The sequence below is a fragment of the Lithobates pipiens genome, unplaced genomic scaffold (assembly GCF_037356315.1).
Source record: "Lithobates pipiens isolate NorthernLeopardFrog02 unplaced genomic scaffold, aLitPip1_a1.2 Scaffold_19, whole genome shotgun sequence".
Classification (NCBI taxonomy): domain Eukaryota; kingdom Metazoa; phylum Chordata; class Amphibia; order Anura; family Ranidae; genus Lithobates; species Lithobates pipiens.
In genome coordinates this window covers 182,960,743-182,986,644 of record NW_027507764.1, presented here as the reverse complement: position 1 = coordinate 182,986,644, position 25,902 = coordinate 182,960,743, and the positions used below count along the sequence as shown (strand labels likewise).

Below are 25,902 nucleotides of genomic sequence, written 5' to 3'. Positions count from 1 at the left end.
AATTCAGAGGGACCTAGAAATAAAACATTTTTCAAATCTGTCCGATGGAATCAATTTCTATCGGGAAAACCGTTCGTCTGTATGCTGGTCTGACGGACCAAATACGGTGCAAGGGCAGCTATTGGCTACTGGCTATTGAACTTCCCTGTCTAGTCCCATCGTACGTCATCGCATTCAAAACAAACGGACTTTGATACATTCTTGTGTGGGCAATATTGTCGGAAATCCATCGGGAAGGACCTTTTCTGCCGGAAAGTCCGGCAAAAGGTGTAGCACCAGTAATACTAAACTAAAGTTCATGAATTTAAGTTTACAGCATTTCCCAAATCCCTAAAAACATTTTTAAGGAACTTTCCTCTAATGTTCTAACTAGTACCAAGGTGTATTATGACCATTATGTCTGTCTCAGACTCACCTATCAATCTGTCCATCTGATTTGAGATATACCAAACTGAAATCCCCAGGGGGTAACATGTAGATTAGCTTATCTATCCATCTAAAATTATAGTCCACCTACCACCAGCACTTGTCTTTGATTACTACAGGCTCCTATTCGCATTACAGCACTCATTAGCCTGGTTTGCCATAGTACATCTACTGCTCGCAAATACCAAGCCAGCACATGTATAGTATATTTCAATCGAGAAATAGCATTCCCTTTCCCTTTCCACAGTTATAACTTTATCCCAGCTACCTGAGATTGGATCAAGGTCCATCTGCACAAATATTTTAACCAACCCCACCCAGAACCTATTTATTCAGCAAAAAACTCTTCTTGAAGTTTGTTATTTGTCTAAGTGTTGCAAGTTGTTCATTTAACTCAGAATTGGCAATGTGCTCCTACCCAGCACAGCAGTATTTCCACTTTAATTGCTGTTCCAAGAGTTTATGCAGTGCACAAACAGAAACTGATGCTTTCACTAAGCCAATTTACAGCACTTACTGTAACAAATAAGGGTAGTAATGCTGCTGTACATTAAAAACAAAAAAAATCTTCTATCTACAAATCTATAAATTGAATTTAGACAAAGAGAGATAACCACGTACTTGTGCAAAAAGAAAAACAAAAAAAAAAAAAAAGTAAGCTTCAAACACTTAAGAGAAAGTATCCCTTCCAGTTAACATAAATATAAAATAGTGTTGCGCTACACCCAAATACATCAAATAAATGTGATACAATAAAGTGGTGCTTAAAGCAGAGCTCCACCCAAAAGCTCCGCACTGTTTGCTGCCTCCCCCTTTCGGGTGGCGGGTACCTGTTTTTGACAGGTACCCATTCCCACGGTGGGAGACCTGGCAGAAGTTCAGGCCCTCAGAAGTTCAGTCCCCCTCCTCCTTTCCTCGCCACGGGGCCATTCCCAAAAGCTTCACGCATGTGCAGTAGGGAACCGGCTGTGAAGTTGCAAGGCTTCACTGCCGGTTTCCCTTACAACAAATGGTGGCGGCAGCACCCGAGAGCCAATTGGGTGCCGACATCATGGGATCCCTGGACAGGTAAGTGCCCTTATATTAAAGGTCAGCAGCTTCAGTATTTGTAGCTGCTGACTTTAATTTTTAACACCAAAATTGTTTCCCCAGCAGCCACCATCATCTGGAATGTGATAAGGTGCTTGCTTACCAGATTTCCATGACCCTCTTTTTTCAAGAGAAGTCATGTAACACATATGGGATCACTCCAAAGCCACTACTCTACTTCCCTCAACATTCTCTTATTACCTTGGATTCTACCACTAGGCAAAGCAACCAAAACTTTAAAGAGAGATATTCATGTAAAAAAAGAAATAAAGCCCCTCTCAAATGCACCATAAAAACAAAAAACGTATTTATTAAAAAAATTGGTATCTCCTCACATCCGATGTAGGAACCAGGAGGTGGAGAGAGACTGATCCTTGAAAAATTGCTCCCGCCCTGGATGGGAGGCTCGCGACCTTGAGTGAGGAAGTGGGGGTTCACCCAACAGAGGGCGTCAATGGAAGTCCCTCACAGAACCCGCAGGGGGTAATCTGGAAAGCCACTTAAAAATTTGTAGAATTGCATTGCGGAGAAAAAGCTGGCGGTGGTAAATGACGGACACAGCTCTCAGGTCGGAGCACGTCTGGTGTTTCAAACAGGCAGGGTCTTGATTAGACCAGCAGCGTGTGTGTCAGTGTGGCCTAAAGTCCCAGCCAGGCTGTGTCAGTGTGGCCTGAAGTCTCAGCCAGGGTTTTTTTTTTTTTTTCTTCACAGAGATTTTTAATATTGAATTTTAAGATTGAATTTTCACATAGTTTTCAACACACGGTTGTAATAACAAGGTTTTGATCTAGGCACGCAGGCTTGTCACAACTATTATTTATATTGGCAATAGCCATAAATTTCCAACACCACACAGAGGATCAAACACTAGTTTTTATTTCAATTTTTTTGCATTTCACTTTTACAAGTTCATTAATTTTTACTCTTATACTTACCATCGTTAATTATTTGAATATAGAACCTTATATCTACATATTTAAAAAATTTAACACTTATTCACTCTTTGTTTTTTACTTATATGTGGAATCTCTTTGATAGCAACACATTTTTTCACTTATAGTCATTGCATAGGCTTTTTCTACATAGAAAATCCGGAGGCTGGTTTTTAAAGGAATAAAGTTTCTTCCAAATTTTGGAGTAACCCAAAACTTACCAGGGGGTCTAACACCACCAATAAAAAATTCCCTAAAAAAACTTTTCAAAATGTAAAAAAAAATCTCATAAAACCCTTTAACTTATTTTCTCCAATTTCAATTGAAGGTAAACATATTCTGGTAAAAGCATTCAGAGATTTTTTCTAATCAATAGAAAAAATATATTTTGGTAAAAGTATTTAGATAGCAAATCTCTCCTTTTTGGATTTATTAGGGAATAGCGCCACTTCTACCCCTTACTTCTTTTACACATTTTATTCCATCCAAATGGTTGGAAATAAATGGTAGAGGCAGCTCTTAACCCTGTAGCATTTATTATCCGTAGCGCAGTCCTACTTTCTTTTTCACTAGTGGTGTATTGGATTGGATCGTGGGCTCATTAGGGGTATATAAGTGGTCTATGAAGCATTGCAAGCAATTACACGTTTAAAAAATTTTTTTTAATGGTTTTTCATCATTTGCTATCATTTTTAAGTTTTGTAATGTAAGAAAAGGGCACCAAATTTTTTTGCCTTCATAGAAAAGCCTATAAACGTAACTGCCTAAAAACGACATTAAACGAACCTGTGTACATGTACACATAAGATAACATTGGATGAGTTCAGGGGCAGCAGAAAAAAGCATCCAACTGCCTCTGAACTTCTGTTTACTAGCAGCAGTGTACATGAGGCCTAATGCTTAACCAGTTGCCGACCGCCGCACGCCGATGTACGTCGGTACAATGGCACGGGCAGGCATAAGGACATACATGTACGTCCCTTGCCTCCCGCGGGTCGGGGGCCCGATCGGGCCCCCGCCCGGTGCCTGCGGCGGTCGGAATTCGTACGGGAGCGATCCCGGACGAGGGGACGGCCATTCATTCATGGCCACCCCCTCGCGATCGCTCCCGACGAATAGAAATCCCCGGTGACATCACTTCCTCTCCTGTAATGTAAACACAGGAGAGGAAGTGATGTATTCTCTCCTCCGTGTCGGTATTTTTCGTTCCGACACGGAGGAGAACGGATCAGTAAGTTGCACCAACACTCACACACACAGTAGAACATGCCAGGCACACTCACACCCCCCCTTTACCCCCCGATCACCCCCCCAATTACCCCTGCCCCCCAGTCACAGTGACACCAATGTCATTTTTTTTTTTTTTTTTTTTTTTTTTGCATTGGTGTCATTTGTGACTGTAATAACTGTTAGGGCAGTTAGAGTTAGCCCCCTTTAGTTCTAATGTACCCCCCTAACCCCCCCAATAAAGGTTTAACCCCGTGATCACCCCCCGTCGCCAGTGTCACTAAGGCTGGGTTCACATTGCAGCGGTTTATGAGAACGAATGTGATTCGCACCGCACTGCAGTGCAAATCACATCCGATCTCTGTGCGATTCGAGTTCAGCCATTCGCCGCACCCGCCACACCCGCCGCACCCGCCGCAAATTCGCACGGGACCCTTTTTTTGGCCCGCAGCAGAATCGGATCGCATGGGTGTTCACACCATGCGATCCGAGTTTGCAGATCGCACTGCGATATGCGAACTGATCTGGGGGTGTCAGTAACATTTCACTGACACTCCCAGCAGTTCGCATAGGGCAGTGTGAACTGCCGCCGGGAGGCATGCGATGCGGGAACCCGCCGCGGATTTGCGGCGTTTCCGCATCGCTCCAGTGTGAACCCAGCCTAATAAGCGATCATTTTTCTGATCGCCGTATTAGTGTCACAGGTGACGCTAGTTAGGCAGGTAGGTATTTAGGTTCGCCGCAGCTTTTTATAGCGCCAGGGACCCCCATATACTACCGCATAAAGCCCCCTGATTGCCCACTAGTTAACCCTTTCACCAGTGATCACCATATAACTGTTACAGGTGACGCTGGTTGGTTAGTTATTTTTTTATAGTTTCAGGGCACCCGCCATTTATTACCTAATAAAGGTTTAACCCCCTGATCACCCGGCGGGTGTCATTTGTGACTAATAACTGTTAGGGCAGTTAGGGTTAGCCCCCTTTAGTTATAAGGTACCCCCCTAACCCCCCCAATAAAGGTTTAACCCCGTGATCACCCCCCGTCGCCAGTGTCACTAAGGCTGGGTTCACATTGCAGCGGTTTATGAGAACGGATGTGATTCGCACCGCACTGCAGTGCAAATCACATCCGATCTCTGTGCGATTCGAGTTCAGCCATTCGCCGCACCCGCCGCACCCGCCGCAAATTCGCACGGGACCCTTTTTTTGGCCCGCAGCAGAATCGGATCGCATGGGTGTTCACACCATGCGATCCGAGTTTGCAGATCGCACTGCGATATGCGAACTGATCTGGGGGTGTCAGTAACATTTCACTGACACTCCCAGCAGTTCGCATAGGGCAGTGTGAACTGCCGCCGGGAGGCATGCGATGTGGGAACCCGCCGCGCATTCGTGGCGTTCCCGCATCGCTCCAGTGTGAACCCAGCCTAATAAGCGATCGTTTTTCTGATCGCTGTATTAGTGTCACAGGTGACGCTAGTTAGGCAGGTAGGTATTTAGGTTCGCTGCAGCTTTTTATAGCGCCAGGGACCCCCATATACTACCGCATAAAGCCCCCTGATTGCCCCCTAGTTAACCCTTTCACCAGTGATCACCATATAACTGTTACAGGTGACGCTGGTTGGTTAGTTATTTTTTTATAGTTTCAGGGCACCCGCCATTTATTACCTAGTCTCACTAGTGTACCCCTAAATTTAGGGGTGTCTACTTTCCAAAATGGGGTCATTTGGGGGGGGTTTGTGCCATCTTGGCATTTTATGGCCTTCAAAACTGTAACGCCCTTAGAAAGCCTGAAGGCGGTGCTTGGTTTTCGGGGCCCCGTACGCGGCTAGGCTCCCAAAAAGTCCCACATATGTGGTATCCCCATACTCAGGAGAAGCAGCAGAATTTATTTTGGGGTGTCATTTCACATATGCCCATGGCATGCGTGAGCAATATATCATTTAGTGACAACTTTGTGAAAAAAAAAAAAAAAAAAAAAAAGTTTGTAATTTTCCCGCAACTTGTGGCAAAATATAAAATATTCCATGGACTCAACATGCCTCTCAGCAAATAGCTTGGGGTGTCTACTTTCTAAAATGGGGTCATTTGTGGGGGTTTTGTGCCATCTTGGCATTTTATGGCCTTCAAAACTGTAATAGGTAGTGAGGAGTGAAATCAAAAAATTACGCCCTTAGAAAGCCTGAAGGCGGTGCTTGGTTTTCGGGGCCCCGTACGCGGCTAGGCTCCCAAAAAGTCCCACATATGTGGTATCCCCGTACTCAGGAGAAGCAGCAGAATTTATTTTGGGGTGTCATTTCACATACGCCCATAGCATGTGTGAGCAATATATCATTTAGTGACAACTTTGTGTAAAAAAAAAAAAAAATTTTTTTTTTTGTCATTATTCAATCGCTTGAGGCAAAAAAATAAAATATTCAATGGGCTCAACATGCCTCTTATCAATTTCCTTAGGGGGTCTACTTTCCAAAATGGGGTCATTTGGGGGGGTTTTGTACTGCCCTGCCATTTTAGCACCTCAAGAAATGAGATAGGCAGTCGTAAACTAAAAGCTGCGTAAATTCCAGAAAACGTACCTTAGTTTGTAGATGTGACAACTTTTGCGCAAACCAATAAATATACAATTATTGACTTTTTTTTTACCAAAGACATGTGGCTGAATACATTTTGGCCTAAATGTATGACTAAAATTGAGTTTATTGGATTTTTCTAATAACAAAAAGTAGAAAATATCATTTTTTTTCAAAATTTGCAGTCTTTTTACGTTTATATCGCAAAAAAAAAAAATCGCAGAGGCAATCAAATACCATCAAAAGAAAGCTCTATTTGTGGGAAGAAAAGGACGCAAATTTTGTTTGGGTACAACATTGCATGACCGCACAATTACCAGTTAAAGCAGCGCAGTGCCAAAGTGTAAAAAGACCTCTGGTCATTTACCAGCAAAATGGTCCGGTCTGAAAGTGGTTAAAGAGAAACAATAAAAATGAAATATTCCTTTAAATATCATGCCTGGGGGGTGTCTATAGTATGCCTGTAAAGTGGCGCATTTTTCCCATGTTTAGAACAGTACCACTGCAAAATTACATTTCTAAAGGAAAAATTGGAGTTTATAACTGATTAAGGCTTTAATGAATTGTCGGGTCTTGGCAATATAGATAAAACTCATTGAAAAAAAGGGCATTGGGTTCCCGAACCAAAAATTACAATAAAAAAGCCCCCATGGCATCAGAGGGGGGCGGGGTCAATCATTTACGTCACCGGGTGGCCCTGCCCTTAGCTATATAACAGCTGTCACTTAGAAGAAATGTGTATATGTGGGCTCCTGCGCTATATGTAAAAAAATTGCATAGTTCTATTCCAATAGGTGCAGCAAACACTATATGAGTTGGCTCTCATTAAATATGAATAGAATAAAAAGGGTGTTGCGCGTCCTAAAATAAAACTCAGCAGCTACTAGATACTCAATCTATATCTTAAAAGTGTCAAAGATATGATAATGTGAATATTAATTAAAAACAAAGTGCAAACGTGCTTAGTAAATCGAAAATAATAATATCAGGAAAAAAATAGAACAAAGTGCATCTGTGCATAGCATATCAAAATTATTAAAAAACTTCAAAATAATATGCAATTAATTCAAATATCAACGACACACAGCATCACTGTCATTGATATTTGAATTACTTGCATATTATTTTGAAGTTTTTTAATAATTTTGATATGCTATGCACAGATGCACTTTGTTCTATTTTTTTTCCTGATATTATTATTTTCGATTTACTAAGCACGTTTGCACTTTGTTTTTAATTATTATTCACATTATCATATCTTTGACACTTTTAAGATATAGATTGAGTATCTAGTAGCTGCTGAGTTTTATTTTAGGACGCGCAACACCCTTTGTCACTTAGAAGAAGCGCCAGTCAGCGGGAGCTTCCCACGGAGGTGGATCTAATGCAGCTTTTTTTTTTTGGTCTATCAGGCGGTTTGAATTTACATCGTTGAACATTTTTATTTTTTAATAGAGGATTTTTCGCAAGCTGTCTCTTGTCTTTTTTAAAATTTTTGACACTTTTTTTAATGAAATGGTATGGGTACAATACCCCGTTACCAATTCACATGGGTAGGCCGGGATCTGGGGGTCCCCTTGTTAAAGGGGCCTTCTAGATTCTAATAAGCCCCCCGCTGTATACCACCAGTTAAGGGTTGTGGGGATAAGGCCCTTGTCCCCATCAACATGGGGCGACAAGGTGCTTTGGGGTCAGACATGTGGTCTGAGATGGTTCAGGAGGGGTGGCGCTCTCTTGTCTCCCCTCTTTTCCTGCGGACTGCCAGGTTGCATGCTTGTATAAGGGTCTGGTATGGATTTTGGGGGGGCTCTATGCCATTTTTTTTGTAAAATTTGGCACAGGGTTCCCCTTGATTTCCATACTAGACCCGGTATGGATTTTGGAGGGACCCCCACACAATTTTTTTTTTAATTTTTGGTTCGGGTTTCCCTTAATATTCATACCAGACCCAAAAGGCCTGGCAATGGACTGGGGGGGGGGGGGGGCATGCCCTTTTTTCATTGAGTTTTATCTATAGTGCCGAGACCCGACAATTCATTACAGCCATGATCAGTTTTAAATTACAATTTTTCCTTTAGAAATGTAATTTTGCTGTGTTACTGTCCTAAGCACGGGAAAAATGCACCACTTTACAGGCATACTATAGACACCCCCCAGGCATGATATTTAAAGGAATATTTCAAAAATTTTTATGACAATAACTTGCATATAAGTCTTTAAAATGAGCACTTTTGATTTTTCATGTTAGTGTCTCATAGATGTAAACGTTGATCCGGCGGCTTTTGAATTTGCCCCGAACACCACATATTGTTCGGTGTTCGCCGAACATCCCAACATCCAAAGTTCGGCCCAAACTTATGCTCGGGCTGAACCGTTCGCCCATCCCTAGTGTTTATATGTGGGGTACCTAAAAAAAATTTGGGGGGGATTTTATGTGCTTGGGCGTAACTTTATTTATTTTTTTTGCTTATCTTTTTTTTCTTCATCACATAGGGGACAAAACCAAGTGTGTGGAAGCAATCGGGCAGCACTGCAACCACCCGAATGCTTCCACCTGGTTCTGACTTTGAGTTTTAAACATAATCCCTGTGGCTGCAGCCACCAGATCGTGTGTGAAACACCCCACTGTCAGATCTGTATGACGTACGAACCTGGCAAACAAAAGAAGAAAAAGAACTCATACTGACAGACGCCCCTCTAGGAAGGATGCCTAAAGGCACTTGCCTATAGTGCCTAGTGGAAAATCCATCAATGGCTCAGCCTCTTAGTGATCCGCCGGCAATGGATGACTGCCGGGACCTGTTTACAGATGGACGGAGCTCTGCCTATGTAAATACCATAGTACACACAAAAACACTGGTTAGGCACACATTTAACCTTTTGATAGTCGTAGATGTTTAACCTCTTCCCAGCCAGTGTCATTAGTACAGTGCATATTTTTAGCACTGATCCCTGTATTAGTGTCACTGGTTCCCACAAAGTGTCAAAAGTGTCAGTTAGTGTCAGATTGTTCACCACAATATCGTAGTCTCACTATAAGTCACTGTTCGTTGCCATTACTAGTATAAACAAAAAAAATATTCTAGTATATATCCCATAGATTGTAGACGCTGAAACTTTTGCGCAAACCAAACAATATATGCTTATTGGGATTTTTTTACCAAAAATATGTAGCAGAATACATATTGGCCTCAATGTATGAAGAAATTAGACTTTTACATTTTTTTATTGGATATGTTTTATAGCAGAAAGTAAAAAATGTTGTTTGCTTTTTTAAAAATTGTTGATCTTTTTCTGTTTATAGAGAAAAGATAAAATACCTCAAGGTGACCACCAAAAGAAAGCTATATTTGTCAGAAAAAAAAATTACATAAATGTAGTTTATGTGCAGCATTGCATGAATGCACAATTGTCAGTTAAAGCAGTTGTATACCGCTGCACTTTTTATCCCTTACCTGCCATGCAAAGGCGTCTCATACTAGCACATTATGTGAAACTTACCTCAAAACAAAGCCTTCCAGGGAAGCAATGTCATCGCTGGAGACAGCGTCCATCTTCACTCTGTCTTCCTTTTGGGTTTGCGGACTCCGGCTCTGTGACTGGCTGGAGCCACAATAACGTTACATGTGACTTTTGCATAAAATGTTTTTTTTTTTTCCTAGCAAAACACATCTACGTGGTCTTTTTAATAAACTCTCCAGTATTTTCCTGACTATATAAGTTAAACTAACAGGTCTGTAGTTACTCAGTAAAGACTTTGGCCCCCCTTTTTAAATATAAGCACCAAGCTGGCCAATGGTCGTTGATCAATTAAGCTTTGACAATAAAACCCGGAAGCTGATTGGTTACAATGCAGAGCTGTACCAGATTTTGCCAGTCCAGTTTTGCTAAATCTCCCCCACTGTATCTGAAAGAGAAATTATGGCTTGTAGCCTGCTTTGTCCAAAACTGATCCCCTTCTGTGCATACCATATGGCAGAAAAAAAAGAAGATTCTGAATGGGTGCTTTGTGCAACACAAGACTGTCCAATACAATCATTCACTCAGATACATTGATAAGTAAACCCATAAACAGTCAATGGAGGTTTATTTTTACTACTAATAAATTTATGAAAACTTAAAATGTCATTAGTACATACTTTTTGTTGAATTGTAAAAGAAAAATACCTTATTGGTGCCCAGAGTGGTCCTTTTTTGTACTCTTGCTGCATTATTACTCCCCTCTCCCATCTCTTCAAGGGCTACTTTGCTCTTTCTCCATCTTCTTGATCTTTTTTCAACATCAGCAGTTTTTTCAGGTTCGCTGCTGTCTGAATATTCCATACTAATAGACTGAGGGTTAAAATTAATATCCATCTTTCCATACATGTGTTCTTTATGGGTCTGCTCACTAGGAACTTTTCTACTTGGCCTAAGAGACTTAGCGGACAACCTATTCTCCTTCAAAGAGTTCACAGATGAGGTTTCTGAGTCCGAATACATTGTTTCGGTATTTGTAAACAATCCAGATGATGGGGAAGTTACAGACTGATAATACTCATTGCCACATGCCCATTCGGCGTTATACTGAGAGTCTGTGTAACAAGAATCTTCTGACAACTGTCTTGTTCTCCGTCGGTAGGCATTGAGTGCTAAACTCCAGTCCACTTCTTCATCACTGTCTGAACCCATCTCATCATAGGCTGAGACTACACTTGACTCATTCTCTAAAGATTTGAACACTTGACTCTTTGGCTGAGCAAGCAATCTTGGTGGAGGCAATGTTATACTTTGTAGCGCTACCCAATTCCCGTCTGAACTCTGCAGAACTGGAGATGGGCCTATAGAAAAAAATTTAAAAAAATGATCTCTCTTTAAGCGTTACATAAAACTTAGCATGTACTGTATGCACCTAACATGAAACAATATATCTAAGTAGCTCAGCTTTAATTTACACATTTGTTATCCAGTGGCTCTCTTTCAACTGCACATAACCAGAGTACTCTATTTGTGGATAGTATTTAGGTAAGCAAAAACTACTGGTGAAGGCCCACATATACCAAGTCAACTATCTTGCAGATCAAACCTATAGCCAGGATTGTTGGAGGATTTGTGTAATGAATCTATATTTTTGTGTTTACTTTTACTGTCTAAATTGGGTTAAAGTCAGACATCTTGATGTTCCGTGAAAAACTCAAGAAAGACTCCAAATTACTCATATTCAAATAATTTTACATATTATAATATTGCTATCTCGAGTAAAATGTATGTTGCACTTTATTAACTGCTTGTCGACCATGACCTGACACTTCAGGGTAGGGTGGCCCAGCCGTGCTGTGATTATACGCAGCAGATGTCGATCACCGGGTGGCGGCCAATGGGTTACCACCGGCACACGGCAATCATCATGAATTCACACAGGACAGAGCCCTGCCTATGTAAACAAGGCAGGGAAGTAATAGGGAAGGGAATACAATCTATTACTTCCCCTAGTAAAGTTACAACACACAGTAACCAAAGCACAGGATAGGCACGCATTTAACAGTTTTATTGTCCTAGATGTTTAACCCCATCCCAACCAGTGCTATTAGTATAGTGATATAGTGCATATTTTTAGCACTGATTACTGAATTAGTGTCACTGGTTCCTAAAAAGTGTCAGTAATGCCACGTACACACGATCGAATTGTCCGGCGGACTTGGTCCGGCAAATAATCCGGTAAACAATCCGCCAGACTTTATAACGAACGGACTTGGCCACACACGGACACTCCGAAAGTCTGGCGATTTCAAACGCGATGACGTACAGCACATACGACAGGACTAGAAAAAGGAAGTTCAATAGCCAGTAGCCAATAGCTTCCTTCTCGTACTTGCTTCAGAGCATTCGTCATTCTTAGCCCGCCGGACTAGCACACTGATGAACGGAGTGTCCGCTGAAAGCCAAGTCCAGTGGACAAATTCTGTGTCAAAACTACTTTCTAAGTCAGCCGGACTTTACGATGAAAAAGTCCGCTGGAGCCCACACACAATCGAATTTTCCAGCATACTGTGGTCTAAGTTCGCCGGACAATTCGATCATGTGTATGCGGCATTAGTGTTCAAATGTCTGCCGCAATATTGCAGTCCTGCTATAAGTCGATTATTGCCGCCATTACTAGTAAAAAATAAATAAATAAAAATTCCAGTATATTTCCCATAGTTTGTAGACACTATAATTTTTGCACAAACCAATCAATATACACTTAATGGGATTTTCTTTACCAAAAACAAATAGCAGACTACATATTGGCCTAAATTTATCAAGACATTTTTTGGATAAACATATCCAATTTTTATTGGATATGTTTTGATAGCAGAAAGTAAAAAATATATATATTTTTTTTCAAAATTGTTGCTCTTTTTTTGTTTATAGCGCGAAAAATAAAAAGCGCAGAGGCGATCGAATACCACCAAAAGAAAGCTCTATTAATGGGAAAATTTTTTGTTTGGGTATAGTGTTAAATGACTGCTTAATTGTCAGTTAAAGCAGTGCAGTGCCATATTGCAAAAAATGGCCTGGTCATTTCCCATACCCCAAATAAAATCCAGCTTGTACAGGTTTGACTTCAACATTAACATTGGAAGTTGTAATAAATCTGTATTTTATTTGTAGAAAAATTTTAAAATGTTAAGAGGACCCTATACGATGGAACAGTTACACCACCTTGTGGCACATTTATGTAGAAATATTACTTGGAACAAGGACTGTGGCGTGCTTAGCTATACCTCAGTATGACCACTCCAACTGTTCATGGCAACACCTTACAGCAGGAATATGCAATTAGCGGACCTCCAGCTGTTGCAGAACTACCAGTCCCATGAGCCATAGCAAGTCTCTGACAGCCACAAGCATGACACCCAGAGGCAGAAGCATGATGAGACTTGTAGTTTTGCAACAGCTGGAGGTCCGCTAATTGCATATCCCTGCCTTACAGTATTGCATTTGTTCTTTCTTGGGGCATCCTAGGCTTCTTTTTACATTTCCTCTGTCAGTTTCCATGAGCATAAATCTACCGAGATAAATAGCTTAAGCTAAAATTTACCCACAAGTAAGCAATGTCTTATGTCTTAAATGCTAAGTTCACCTTTTGTAAAGAAAAAAATAATAATATTAATAATAATAAGGAATGTACTTTATTTTGTATGTAAAATGCATACATTTATTATTTTTTTCCAAGGAGTCTGCAAAGCATTGTACCTCCAATCAGTAGATTGAGGGTGTACTTTCAGACTCCTGCAGACACTCCTGACAGCTTCTGCCCACCCCTCCATATGGGCACACAGGTACTGCAAGAACTGTCAATGAGTCACCAGAGTGCTGATGAATGCCCTGGTAATTTATTGAGAACTACCAGCTCTCTGCCGTTATGGAAGATTGGTTTGGTAATTCATTCATGCACGGATCCCTGTGAATGAATGGCTGTGTGGGCAGAGCACTGCACAGACTCACTGTTATTAAATTGTAACAGCGGGTGCGAAGGGAGAATCCCCCGTCAGCTGTCACAGTGGGGGTTGGGGGTGGGGTTCAAGTCTGCTGCATTAGTAACAAGTTACACTCAGAATACGGGTGTAAAGTTTTACTAAAGATGAACTTATCCTTTAAACGAAAGGTATATTAGTGAAATAAAATAAGAACAAACATAAAACATCATACTTAAAAACATAAATTTAAAGGTAAACTCTAAGGAATAAAAAAAGCCTTACCCTTGCAGTGGGCCCCCCTCCGCACTGTAATGCCCTATACACGCGGTCGGATTCTCCTGTGCGATCCGATCGCGTTGTTGGAAAATCCATTCCTGTATGGGCTCCATCTGACTTTTTCCGTCGGAATTTCCGACACGCAAAGTTTGAGAGCTGGATGTAAAAATGTTTCCGACAACAAAATCCGATCCTTTAAATTCCGATAGTGTGTAGACAATTCCGACGGACAAAGTGCCACGCATGCTCACAATAAATTACGAGACGAAAGCTATTGGCTACTGGCCCATTTATAGTCCCGTTGTACGTGTTCTACGTCACCGCGTTCAGAACGATCGGATTTTCCGACAATTTTGTGTGACCATGTTTATGCTAGACGGGTTTGGGCCAAAATCTGTCGGAAAAAATCCGATGGATTTTGTCATCGGAAAGCCCAATCATGTGTACAGGGCATAAGGGTTAACAGCTTGTTGTTCCTAGGTGATCATGAATAAGGTAGGCGGCTCAGCATCATTTTATTTGTATGCCATACCAGACACTAGTTAGACTAATAGAATGTCCACCGATAAACAACCTCTTCAATCTGATAAGATACATCTTTACAGAACAATATCCACCATTTTGCAGACTATTAGATATGTTTTTTCGATCATTCATTGGCCAATAGGCAATGGCACAAGCACAATACCATCCTAATTGACCACTCTCATCTAAGGGGAGTGCCCCGGGCTCTCATGGTGTGTGTATTATGGCATGTATGCATCTACAAATTCAGCTGAAGGATCCTTTGCTGCTAGGCTCTGAGGAAGAATGTCAATCCCTCAAAATGCATCAGCCAGCAGGGGCACCTGCATGGTCCCCCCAGGATCTGGAGACTGTAGATTCCAGGGCTTTTAAACCTGCAGAAGATCTGCTGTTTTTGCATACTTTTATCTCATGCTTGTGAGTATTTGTTATTATTTTCAACTTCACTAAATTGTGGAATAATTCACTAGGGCAGTGATGGCAAACCTTGGCACTTCAGATGTTTTGGAACTACATTTCCCATGATGCTTACCTACACTGCAGAGTGCATGAGCATCATGGGTAATATAGTTCCAAAACATCTGGGGTGCAAAGGTTCGCCATCACTGCACTAGGGTGTTGCGCTCTCTTTTCTGTCCATTTTCTTTATTCCAATGTCTGACATTCAGGGTTGTAGGTGGACCCTTGGTGACCTCATGTATAATGCAGCAACAGCAATCCTGCATTGTTCATGATAACCTCAGAGAGCTGAGCAAAAGGCAGCAAAAAGAACAGGCTTTAAGAGGAGCGTGGAGGAAGGCTGTGGGAAAGAAGAATAAGATAAGTACAGTAATATCTCGGATTGTGAGTGTTTCGCAATACAAGCTATTATTTTTTTTTAAATCCTGACTCAGTTTGCGAGCGTTGTCTTGCAAAACAAGCAGGATTCAAGCCTCTGGGGTGTGCATTACCGCACTTGGCCAAAGGTGAGGGGGCGCTGGTGACACTTGGAGCAGTTTGGAGCTGCTCTGAAACACTCCCTTCCCTTCCAGAGTGTCTCTGAGCCTCTCCAAGTCCAACTGAAAATTATCTGAGGTCCATTATTTCCTATGGGGAAACTTGCTATGATATACGAGTGCTTTGGATTACAAGCATTCTTCTGGAATTATGCTCGTAATCCAAGGTACCACTGTGTATATTCTTTTCTGTAACCCTAGTCAAAATGAGTAGTTAACTCTTTTAACATGGAGGAGGACCCACTGCAGGTGTAACTTTTTTTTCTGGAGTTCTTAACCACAGAATTGCTTTGTCAGTTGTCTCTTTAACCACTTGACGACCAGCGCACACCGATTTACGTTGGCAGAATGGCAATGGTGGGAAAAATGGCATACAGGGATGTCCCCTTTAAGAAGCAGTGCTGCGGGCATGTGCGCCCACTGCGGTCTCCATGACGGGGAGATGCTTTTGTAAACAAAGCATTTCCCCCGTTCTGCCTAGTGACAGGACAGAGATCACTGCTCTCTGTCATCGGGAGCAGTAATCGCTGTCATGCGAGGTGTAGCCCCTCCCCACCACAGTCACTCCTTAGGACACACTTAACCCCTTCACAGCCCCCTAGAGGTTAACCCCTTCACTGCCAGTGTCATTTACACAGTAAACAAAGCATTTTTATAGCACTGATCGCTGTATAAATGACAATGGTCCCAAATAGTGTCAAAAGTGTCTGCTCTGTCCGCCATAATGTCGCAGTCCCGATAAAAATCGCAGATTGACGACATTACAAGTAAAACAAAATTAAAAATAAAAATGCCATAAAACTATCCTCTATTTTGTAGACGCTATAAATTTTGCGCAAACCATCAATATACGCTTATTGTGATTTTATTTTTTTACCAAAAATATGTAGAAGAATACATATGGGCCTAAACTGAGGAAAAAAAATAGTTTTTTTTATATATTTTTGGGGATGTATATTATAGCAAAAAGGAAAAAATATTGCTTTTTTTCAAAATAGTTGCTCATTTTTCCTTTATAGCGCAAAAAATAAAAAACGCAGAGGCAATCAAATAACACCAAAAGAAAGCTCTATTTGTGGGAAAAAAAGGATGTCAATTTTGTTTGGGTACAACATCGCACAACTGCGCAATTTTCAGCTAAAGCGACACAGTGCCAAATCGCAAAAAGTGCTCTGGTCAGGAAGGGGGTAAATCCTTCCGGGGCTGAAGTGGTTAAAAGAGCAAAACCAGTAAATGTATTGAGAACACAGACAAACATGAATTACTTGAATCATATAGACTGTCCACACTTTTCCAGCTTGGCAATGTTGAAGGTCTGTGTTCTTTCAGTCTTCTCTTGTGACTCCTTTGCGTCTGACACCGTGATTCTGGTGTACTGGATTTTCCTACTGTGTTGCTACTTGGTACATCTTCATTCATCAAGGAAAAGGCAGAATGGGATCTCTAGTGAAAAAAAAAAAGTCAAACTTAAAGTGAGACAATAAAAAAGTTTTTAAACAGAAACAAGAGACAACATACTGCTGGAGGGATTGAACTAAAAAAAAAAAAAATTGCATAGGGGTTGTGCTGATTGTAGGTGCGATCTTTAACAGTAAAGAAACACATATACACAGAATGAATGATCACCTTGAATAACCACAATGAATAATAAAAATAAACAAGCACGTGACTATAAAAATATATATATTTTTAACCGCGAAAAATGGATGTGCTGCTGTTTCATAAAATTATACAAACATCAATGTGATCACAACATAAACAGTGCCATCCCCTTATTAAACTCAAAGGGAATCTTTAAAACAGTGTCCATTTAAAATTGATAAATCCATGAAACAAGACTCTTTCAGAGTGATAACACACAAAAGTCTCCAAATCATGAGCCTCTCTTCACAAAACTTGCTTCCTCAAACTTCAGAGTGCAATCCTTGTAAATGCCCAATATATCACCCCATTACCACTTGGTAAGCACAGCTCACCAGATATTATGGGTCTTTTATTGCAGAAGGCCAAACACGCTCATGTGACAGTGTTGTTATTATCTAGACCACCACAATCATTTGCATTAGGTCTTCAAACACCAGCAGGATCATTGATATAAGCAGAAGAGTAGAAGGTTATTGAGTGCTAAGGGGTTAACCTACATGAACTGGGTTGGACACTGAGTGCTGAGGGGTTAACATACATGCTTGGGGACTAAGGAGATAATGCACATAGACTGTGAAATGGGCAATGAGGGGTTATCACATATGCCTGGGTCCAGTGGGACCAGACACTGTGGAATAAGGCACCTGAGCTGGGGGCTTGGTCGTTAAGGGGTTGTGATGTATATGCTCTTGAACCACATCACAAACACTTCAGACACCGAAGAGTAATGCACACACTCCGAATTTCGGCCCGCAAAAGACCGATGAGAGCTTTTCATCAGAAAATGCGACCGTGTGTATGCTCCATCAGAATTTTGCTGGCCAAATTTCCACCAGCAAAGATTGAGAGCAGGTTCTCCATTTTTCAGACGGAAAAAGTTTCTATTGGAAATTCCAATAGTGTGTATGCAATTCTGACTCAGATTCAACTACGAGAAGGAAGCTATTAGCTACTGGCTATTGAACTTCCTTTTTCTAGTCCCGTCATACGTGTTGTACGGCACCACGTTCTTGACAGTCGGAATTTGGTGTGATCGTGTGCATGCAAAATAGCTTGAGAGAAATCCCGCCGGAATTCCATCTTAAAAACCATCAGAGCTTTTTCTGACCAAAATTCTGATCGTGTGTATGGGGCATAAGCCTGGCCATAGATGGACAGAAATTTATCTGGTTCATCAGGGCCTGGGCAAATTTCGATCAGTGTGTGGTTTTCTCTGTTCAACACAAGTCAATTGTTTAATCAACTTCTGTCAAAGGAACATGCTGGAAAATTTTTGTCATTCAGCTGCAGGCACTGATCCGTGTATTCTGACAATGGCAAGTCCTGCTGCCAAAATACATTGTGCCAGCAGGTTGGATTCCTCCAACCACCTTGCTTGTGTAGATGGAGGAATCTGTCAGTTTTATTTTTCATTCAGCCTACAGACTGAACAAAAAAAACAAACAAACATCCATCTATGGCCTGCACATACACTACAGACTGGTCACTAATGGGTTAATGCACATACTCTGCCAGTGTAAAACTGGATAGACAGCTTTGTGTACTGCAGATACATCCTGCTGCTGCTTTCGATACTAAGGAACAATATGTGTGTGCTGGGGGCATGATACAGGGGGGAGACAAATGTTTCCTAACATGGCCACACAGAAACCCACTTCTGCAGAGGGGGTAAGGATCAGTGACTGCTCGTAAAGAGTACTGAACCTCCAGACTGTGTGTCTGACAGGGTTGAATATAGCCTGTCTGATCTGGGGGTGCAGTAAAAAAAGCCAAGCGGTCTGCTTTGCATACTAAAAAAAATGATAAATAACCAACTGCTAGCATGATTTATCAAATACAATGAACACGGACATGTGTCCGCAGTATTTAACGCACTGTGCAGAGGGCAGGAGTAAGTATTGCAGAGGTCAGTAGTATGCACTGTGCAGGGGTCAGGGGGTCAGATCTAGGTGGAATTATTCTTCTCGGTACAGAATGTAGAGTTCAGGGGTGCAGGCTTCAGGATTAGTACTATGTACAGTGTGCAGAGTTTAGGACTGTGCTACATACAGGGTGCAGGGTTCAGGAGTGTGCTACATACAGAGTAAAGAGTTTGATTGTGCACTGCTTACAGAATGCAGGATTCAGGGGAGCACTATGCTCAGAGTGCAGGGTTCATTTTTTTTCTCCACTCCAGAAAAGAAGGTACATCTTTCAGTAGCAGTTCCTGCTGTCATTACAGGCTTCATGAGCTGCTGCCACAACAAGACTGGAGTGGCTGTGTTCATACCCTGTTCCCTCCATCCCTCCTCTGTTGTCATGCGCAGAGAAGGAAGATCGGGGACAAGGAGGACAAAGTTTTGTGTGCACCACCGGGAGAGGAGTGCTGTCAATTGTAAATACTGAAGCCAAGCTTCTGTGTTTATAAGTGACAGTAGCGAGTGGCAACTCAAGGAGCCAGCGCCAAAGGTGGCCTTGGTATTGAGTAGAGCTAAAAGTGCATTCTCCCGATCATCTTGCTCCCCCAAGCATCCTGGTAGGGGGGGGCACCACTAAAATCTGGGGTGGAGGGGGGCAGCCCACCCTAGACCCCCCCCCCCAGATCTGGCCTGGGTGTCTGGGCTCAGTGTGCAGTATCTATGGGGAGGACATGGACAATACAATGTGTATGCTCAAAGTGTCCCCTGCAGATTGGGGAGTCCTTGCAGGTCTATACAAGAAAAACTGGAGAGAGTGTGCTGGATGAGAGATAAAGGGAAAAGACCAAATGTGTCTGTGATGTAGTTGGTGGGATCTCACAGGGAACAAAAACTATCTATGTGCTAGAAGTGGGATCTCAATGAAGAAAGACCAAACTGTGATGGAAGTGGGATCTTACTGGAGGAAATAAAATCTATATCTATTCTGTAGGTGGAATACCAGTGGGAAAAGACTGATATGTGTGTTGGAGTTGTGACCTCAGTGAGGAAAGACCAACCTGTGCGCTGCAGGTGAGATCTCTCTGAGGAAAGACCAACCTGTGTGCTGGAGGTGAGATCTCTCTAAAGGAAAGATCAATCTGTGTGCTGGAGATGGAATCTCAGTGAGGAAAGACCAACCTGTGTGCTAGAGGTGGGATTTCTCTGAGGAAAGACCAATCTGTTGCATGGAGATATGATCTCAGTGGTGAAAGACAAGTCTATGTGCTGGAGGTGAGATTTTATTGTGGAAAAAAACATTCTGTGTGCTTGAGATGTCATCTCAATGGGGAATGACCAACTTGTGTGCTGCATGTGGGATGTTACTAGGCAAAGACCATTCTGTGTGCTGGAGGTGTAACCTCAATAGAGAAAAACACATTTATGTGCTAGAGGTGGGGTGTAACTGGAAAAAGACCATTCTGTGTACTGGAGGTAAGATTTCAGTGGGAACAGATCAAATTGTGCTTCTGTGATTTGTGTTTCTTATGCTGCGCACACATGACCGGACTTTCCGGCAGAAAAGGTCAGGCGGTCTTCCCGATGGCCTTTCAGCGGAGTTCCAACGGACTTCTGAATGAACGGACTTGCCCACATACGAATAGACTAAGTCCATTTGAAAGTCCATTCGTTTTGAACGTGATGACGTAAGATGGGACTAAAAAAGGAAGTTCAATAGCCAGTAGTCAATAGCTTCCCTTGCGTCGTATCTGGTCCATCGGACCAGCATACAGACGAACGGTTTTCCCGATAGGAATCGGACAGATTTGAAACATGTTCTATTTCTAGGTCCATCAGATTTTGTTTAAGAAAAACGATCGGATTATCCCACACACGATTGGAATGTCCGAAGGACTGATTCCGTTGGACCTAGTGTGCTGGAAAGTCCGGTCGTGTGTAAGCGGTATTAGTGTTTCATTTTTTCCAAGGGGAACTATTAGTGTCAACGAATAAATTACAATTTATTTCACAAAAGTACCTGAAGGTCAGCTAATTACCTTTTTATTTGCTGTGATAAACTTTACTCAAGGTGTCTAATTGCTTTAATTACATCTTTTTATAATTTACTTTTTTTTTATCACTACTTTTTACCAATACTTTTTTAAACAGGGCAATTGCAAAAAAATCTATTACTTCACACATTTTTATATATAGCTTCCATAGTCTGTCCTGTTGTTTTGATGACTTTCCTTGTTCAGTTCTTAGCAATCCTGTTTCTCCAAACAAGTGATGATCCCTGGATTATGTCTAGAGGCACAGCCCAGTTTGACATTATTGTGTCCAGCACACTAAGGCTCGGTTCACACAGGGGCAACACGACTTTTGGAGGCAACTTGGACCTGACTTGGACGTGACTTGGACGTGACTTGGACACGACTTACAACACTACTTTAAGTCGCCCCAGGCCAGGCGACTTGCCGTGGCCAATCAGAGAATGAGCTCTCAGGGGGGAACTCCTTTTGAGAGCTGTTAATTCTCTGAGAGTCGCCTCCGTATAGACGGAGATCCGACTTGGAGGCGACCTCCATTGAAATCAATGGGTACCAGTCGCCTACAAGTCGGATTGAAGTAGTACAGGAACCTTTTCTGAAGTCGGAGCGACTTCAGTAGTGTGCATTAAGACAGCTCTAGTTCACTTACATTGATTTCTACATGTTGTGCGACCTGAGGTGACTTGGGGCGACTTGAAGTCGGATCTGAGTCGCCCCTGTGTGAACCGGCTCTTATGAACTTGAAAATTAATACACAATTCAAATCTTTAACTGATAAAACTGTTGTTGTGATAGACACAGTTAAATTACAATTTATTTCAAATCTGACCTTGAAATCAATAAGTATGTTCTGCTACTCTATTCCTATTTATAAAAAATGGGTAAAACTAGTTTTTGCTCATAGTGATTAAATTCCTTGTTTCATCTTCCTAAATATTCCTAAAATACACAGTGATGATGTTCACTATATGGACTTATTTATAAAGCAATGCATGTTACCTTCTTTAAATATTCACAGGTGGTAGTCATTCCTGTAATTAAAAGACATGTATCCGGATGATTCACCTGCAGTGAATATGTTTGTGAATGTCACATTCACCGCTTTATAAATATGTACAGTGTCTTGCAAAAGTATTCACCCCCCTTTTCATGTTTTGTTGCCTCACAATCTGGAATTAACATGGATTGTTTGAGAATTTGCATCATTTAATTTACAGAACATGCCCACAACTTTGAAGATGTTTTTTTATTTTTTTTATTGTGAAGCAAACAACAAATAGGACTAAATAATAGAAAATGTCAATGTGCATAACTATTCACCCCCCTAAAGTCAACACTTTGTAGAGCCACCTTTTGCAGCTATCACAGTGCCAAGTCGCTTTGGATAAGTCTCTATGAGCTTGCCACATCTTACCACTGGGATTTTTGCCATTCCTCCTTGCAAAACTGCTCCAGCTCCTTCAAGTTGGATAGTTTGTGCTTGTGAACAGCAATCTTCACAAATTTTCTATTGGATTAAGGTCTGGGCTTTGACTTCCCCTTAAACCAGTCAAGTGTTGTTTTAGCAGTGTGTTTGGGGTCATTGTCCTGCTGAAAGAACCTCCGTTTTAGCCCAAATCACACACAGGGTTGTACAGGTTTTGCTCAAGATTATCCCTGTATTTAGCACCATCCATCTTTCTCTCACCTGTGACCAGTTTCCCAGTCCTGACTGCTGAAAAACATCCCCACAGCATGATGCTGCCACCACCATGTTTCACTGTGGGAATGGTATTTTTGAGTGATGTGGTGTGTTGGGTTTTCTTTGATGGCCAAAAAGTTCAATTTGAATCTCATCAGACCAGAGCACCTTCCTCCATACAATTTGGGAGTCCCCCGCATGCCTTTTGCAAACTCAAAACGTGCCATTTTGTTTTTTGCTGAAAGTAATGGCTTTCTTCTGGTCACTCTGCCATAAAGCCCAACTCTATGGAGTGTACGGCTTATAGTTAACCCAACAGGCGATACTCAAAAAATTTCAATATCATTCAAAAGTTAATTTATTTCCCTAATGCAACTTAAAAGGTGAAACTGATATATGAGATCGACTCATTACATGCAAAGCAAGATAGTTCAAGCCGTAATTTGGCTTGCAGCTTATCAAAACCGCAAACCCACAATCTCATAAAATTTGAATATTGCATGCAATCAATAAAACAAGGATTTACATGGAACACTATCGGACCTCTGAAAAGTATAAGCATACATATGTACTCAGTACTTGCTTTGGGCCCCTTTTGCAGCAATTACTGCCTCAATGTGGTGCAGCATTTAAGCTATCAGCCTGTGGCACTGCTGGGGTGTTATAGAAGACCAGGATGCTTCAATAGTGGCCTTCAGCTCTTCTGCATTGTTCAGTCTCATGTCTCTCATCTTTCTCTTGGTTCAAGTCTGGCGAGTTTGCTGGCCAATCATCCACAGTAATCCCACGGTCATTGAACCAGGTTTTGATGCTAACCTAACCCTGACTACTCAATAACATTGTCCCTTACTTGTTTGGAGAGTTCCTTGGTCTTCATGGCAGTGTTTGGTTAGTGGTGCCTCTTGCTTAGGCGTTGCAGACTCTGGGGCTTTTCATGTGTAAATGTAATGATAAATCATGTGACACTTAGAATGCACACAGGTGGTCATCATTTCACTAATTATGTGAATTCTGAAGGTAATTGGTTGCACCAGAGCTTTTATGGGCTTCATAACAAAGGGGGTGAATACATACGCACATGCCAATTATCATTTTTTTATTTCTGAAAAATTGTTTTATGTATATATTTTTCTAATTTTACTTCACCAACTTAGACTATTGTGTTCTGAACCATCACATATAATTCAGATTAAAAAAACAATGAACTAAAGGCTGTAATGTAACAAAATAGGTAAAACGCCAAGGGGGTGAATACTTTTGCAAGGCACTGTATATCATTCCTGCCTCCTTTACGTCATATTTAAATAAATAAATAAATTATATATATATATATATATATATATATATATATATATTGTGGTAGTACGGAATCTCCAATCCTGGGACCAGGTTTTGGGAACAGCCAGCAGTCTGGCTGGATGATTGCACAGGTGGGTCTTGGGCTTAAAACAAAGCCAACACCATGGTTCTGGGCTCCACCCTCCCGAGGAGTCCAGGCAAGTAAGGGAGAAGAAGTGTGCAGGTCTGCACAGGTCGGTCTGTCAGAGCAGACAGAGGGTCCAAGCTTGTGGGCTGAAAAAAAGAAGCTAGTAAAGAGTGCTGAGGTACTGGGTGTACAGGAACTCTGTTAAAGAGCCAAGAGGGCTGCAGCAGAAGTCTGAGCAGCAGTGCTGCTAAAGAGAGCCAAGTGGCTTGGTATTTTTGGTTCTACGTACATTATTGCTGTGGAGGGCTGAAACCCCTGTGTGGGCAACTATTTTGTTATCGGACTTTTCTTTCTTTAATAAAAGTGGGCCTACAAGCCTTTAAAATGGCATATCTGGCGTGGACTCAGCTCACTGGTAAGCTCTACCTTTAAGCTAAAATAACCCCCAAATATTACAAGTGGTGGAGAATGCGGGCAGAAGACGGTGGAATCCAGGTCCTTGCCCTACAGTAAGTTCAAGTCAGGAACTATTGGCTGTGTGTGGAAGTGCAGCCAGGCAAAAGGCATTGCGTGTTGCAGGTGGTGTACCTGTGAATGAAAAGTCAAATATTTTTTTTTCTCTTGCTATGAACTGTGTTTGTGTGCATGAGACAGCACAATCAGTGTGTGCAATGTGCAGGTGAGGAAAGCTTGCATGAAGAGAAAAGCAACTTGCTTTAAAAGAGACAGAGCTCTGTGGTTGGAGGGGTTGTTACCACCCGAACGAGCCCCATACATACCTGATCAGAGTGTATCAAGGAGAAAAAGGGCTGGGGTTGTCCCTAGCAACACTGGTGCAAGGAGTGCACAGGTGACTGCTATTATGGAGAGTCCACCAGCATTTGAATCTGCAGTGGATTGGTGCAAGCGGCATTTAGCAGCACTGAACCAAGCTACAGAGGAAAGGAAGCCAACCCTCAGTGCAAGGGGAAAGCCGCTGGATGTCCATAACTGGAAGAGGGCTGTTGTTGCCCCTGGCAAAGCTGATGCAGTTAAAACCGCTATTGTGAAAGATGTGAATGTGTCACAGCATGAGACGGGATCCAGCAGAGAGAAGCCCATGCTATATGCAAGGAGAGAGGCTGATCAAAGGCTGAGGATGAGAGTGGTTGCCCATAGCAACGCAAAGGAAGCCAGTCGGGCTGTCTCTGTACCATGGGCTATGTCTAATAAGGATCGTGGAAAGTGGCTTAAGGAGGAGCCAATTTATCATGTTGGAGAGAGCCAGCAAAGTTCTGCTGGGAGAGTGCGGTCTCCCATGGCAACCGGAGTGAAATTTATGCCTGAAAGGAGCTGCAGTAGAGATTTGGTTCAGCGTCCCCACAAAGAGGCCTGTGCATTCCGGCCAGCTGGGAATCACCAGGAGAGAATCGCTTTGGAAAAAAATCGTCCAGTACCATGCCTGGAATGTGGCCAGCTGGGGCATGGCAGGTTTTCTTGCCCTAGGTTATGGAATACGGCTGGAGATAATGTTGCTGAGAAAAAAGTTTTGTCTGTAGGCCCAGATTCCGGTGAAAATATGTTTGCAGTCACCCCTAGCAACAAGAAGTTTCCTGTTGTGCCTGCAGGGGGTGCTAAACGGTGGGAGATGCCTGCTGTAGTTTCATCCCATGGCCACCAGGAGGAGTTGGCCAGTAAAAGTGCAGCAGAGGACTGGTGCATAAGACGACGTACTCAAATGAAGATGGTGACCCCAACTA

The 25,902-nt window shown here is 42.0% G+C and overlaps 1 protein-coding gene across 5 annotated transcripts in view; it reads right to left on the bottom strand.

Moving 5' to 3' along the window:
* Positions 1 to 25,902, bottom strand: part of MYRIP (myosin VIIA and Rab interacting protein) — a 689,287-nt gene that overhangs the window by 122,788 nt on the left and 540,597 nt on the right. For 4 of the 5 annotated variants that reach the window (XM_077491539.1, XM_077491540.1, XM_077491542.1 and 1 more), the window contains exons 9-10: positions 16,750 to 16,927; positions 10,414 to 11,066 (exon numbers count right to left, since the gene is read on the bottom strand). In XM_077491539.1, the coding sequence (XP_077347665.1) occupies positions 10,414 to 11,066; positions 16,750 to 16,927 (831 nt within the window). The remainder of the gene's footprint in view (positions 1 to 10,413; positions 11,067 to 16,749; positions 16,928 to 25,902) is intronic. The other variant, XM_077491541.1, reaches the window with a different exon arrangement.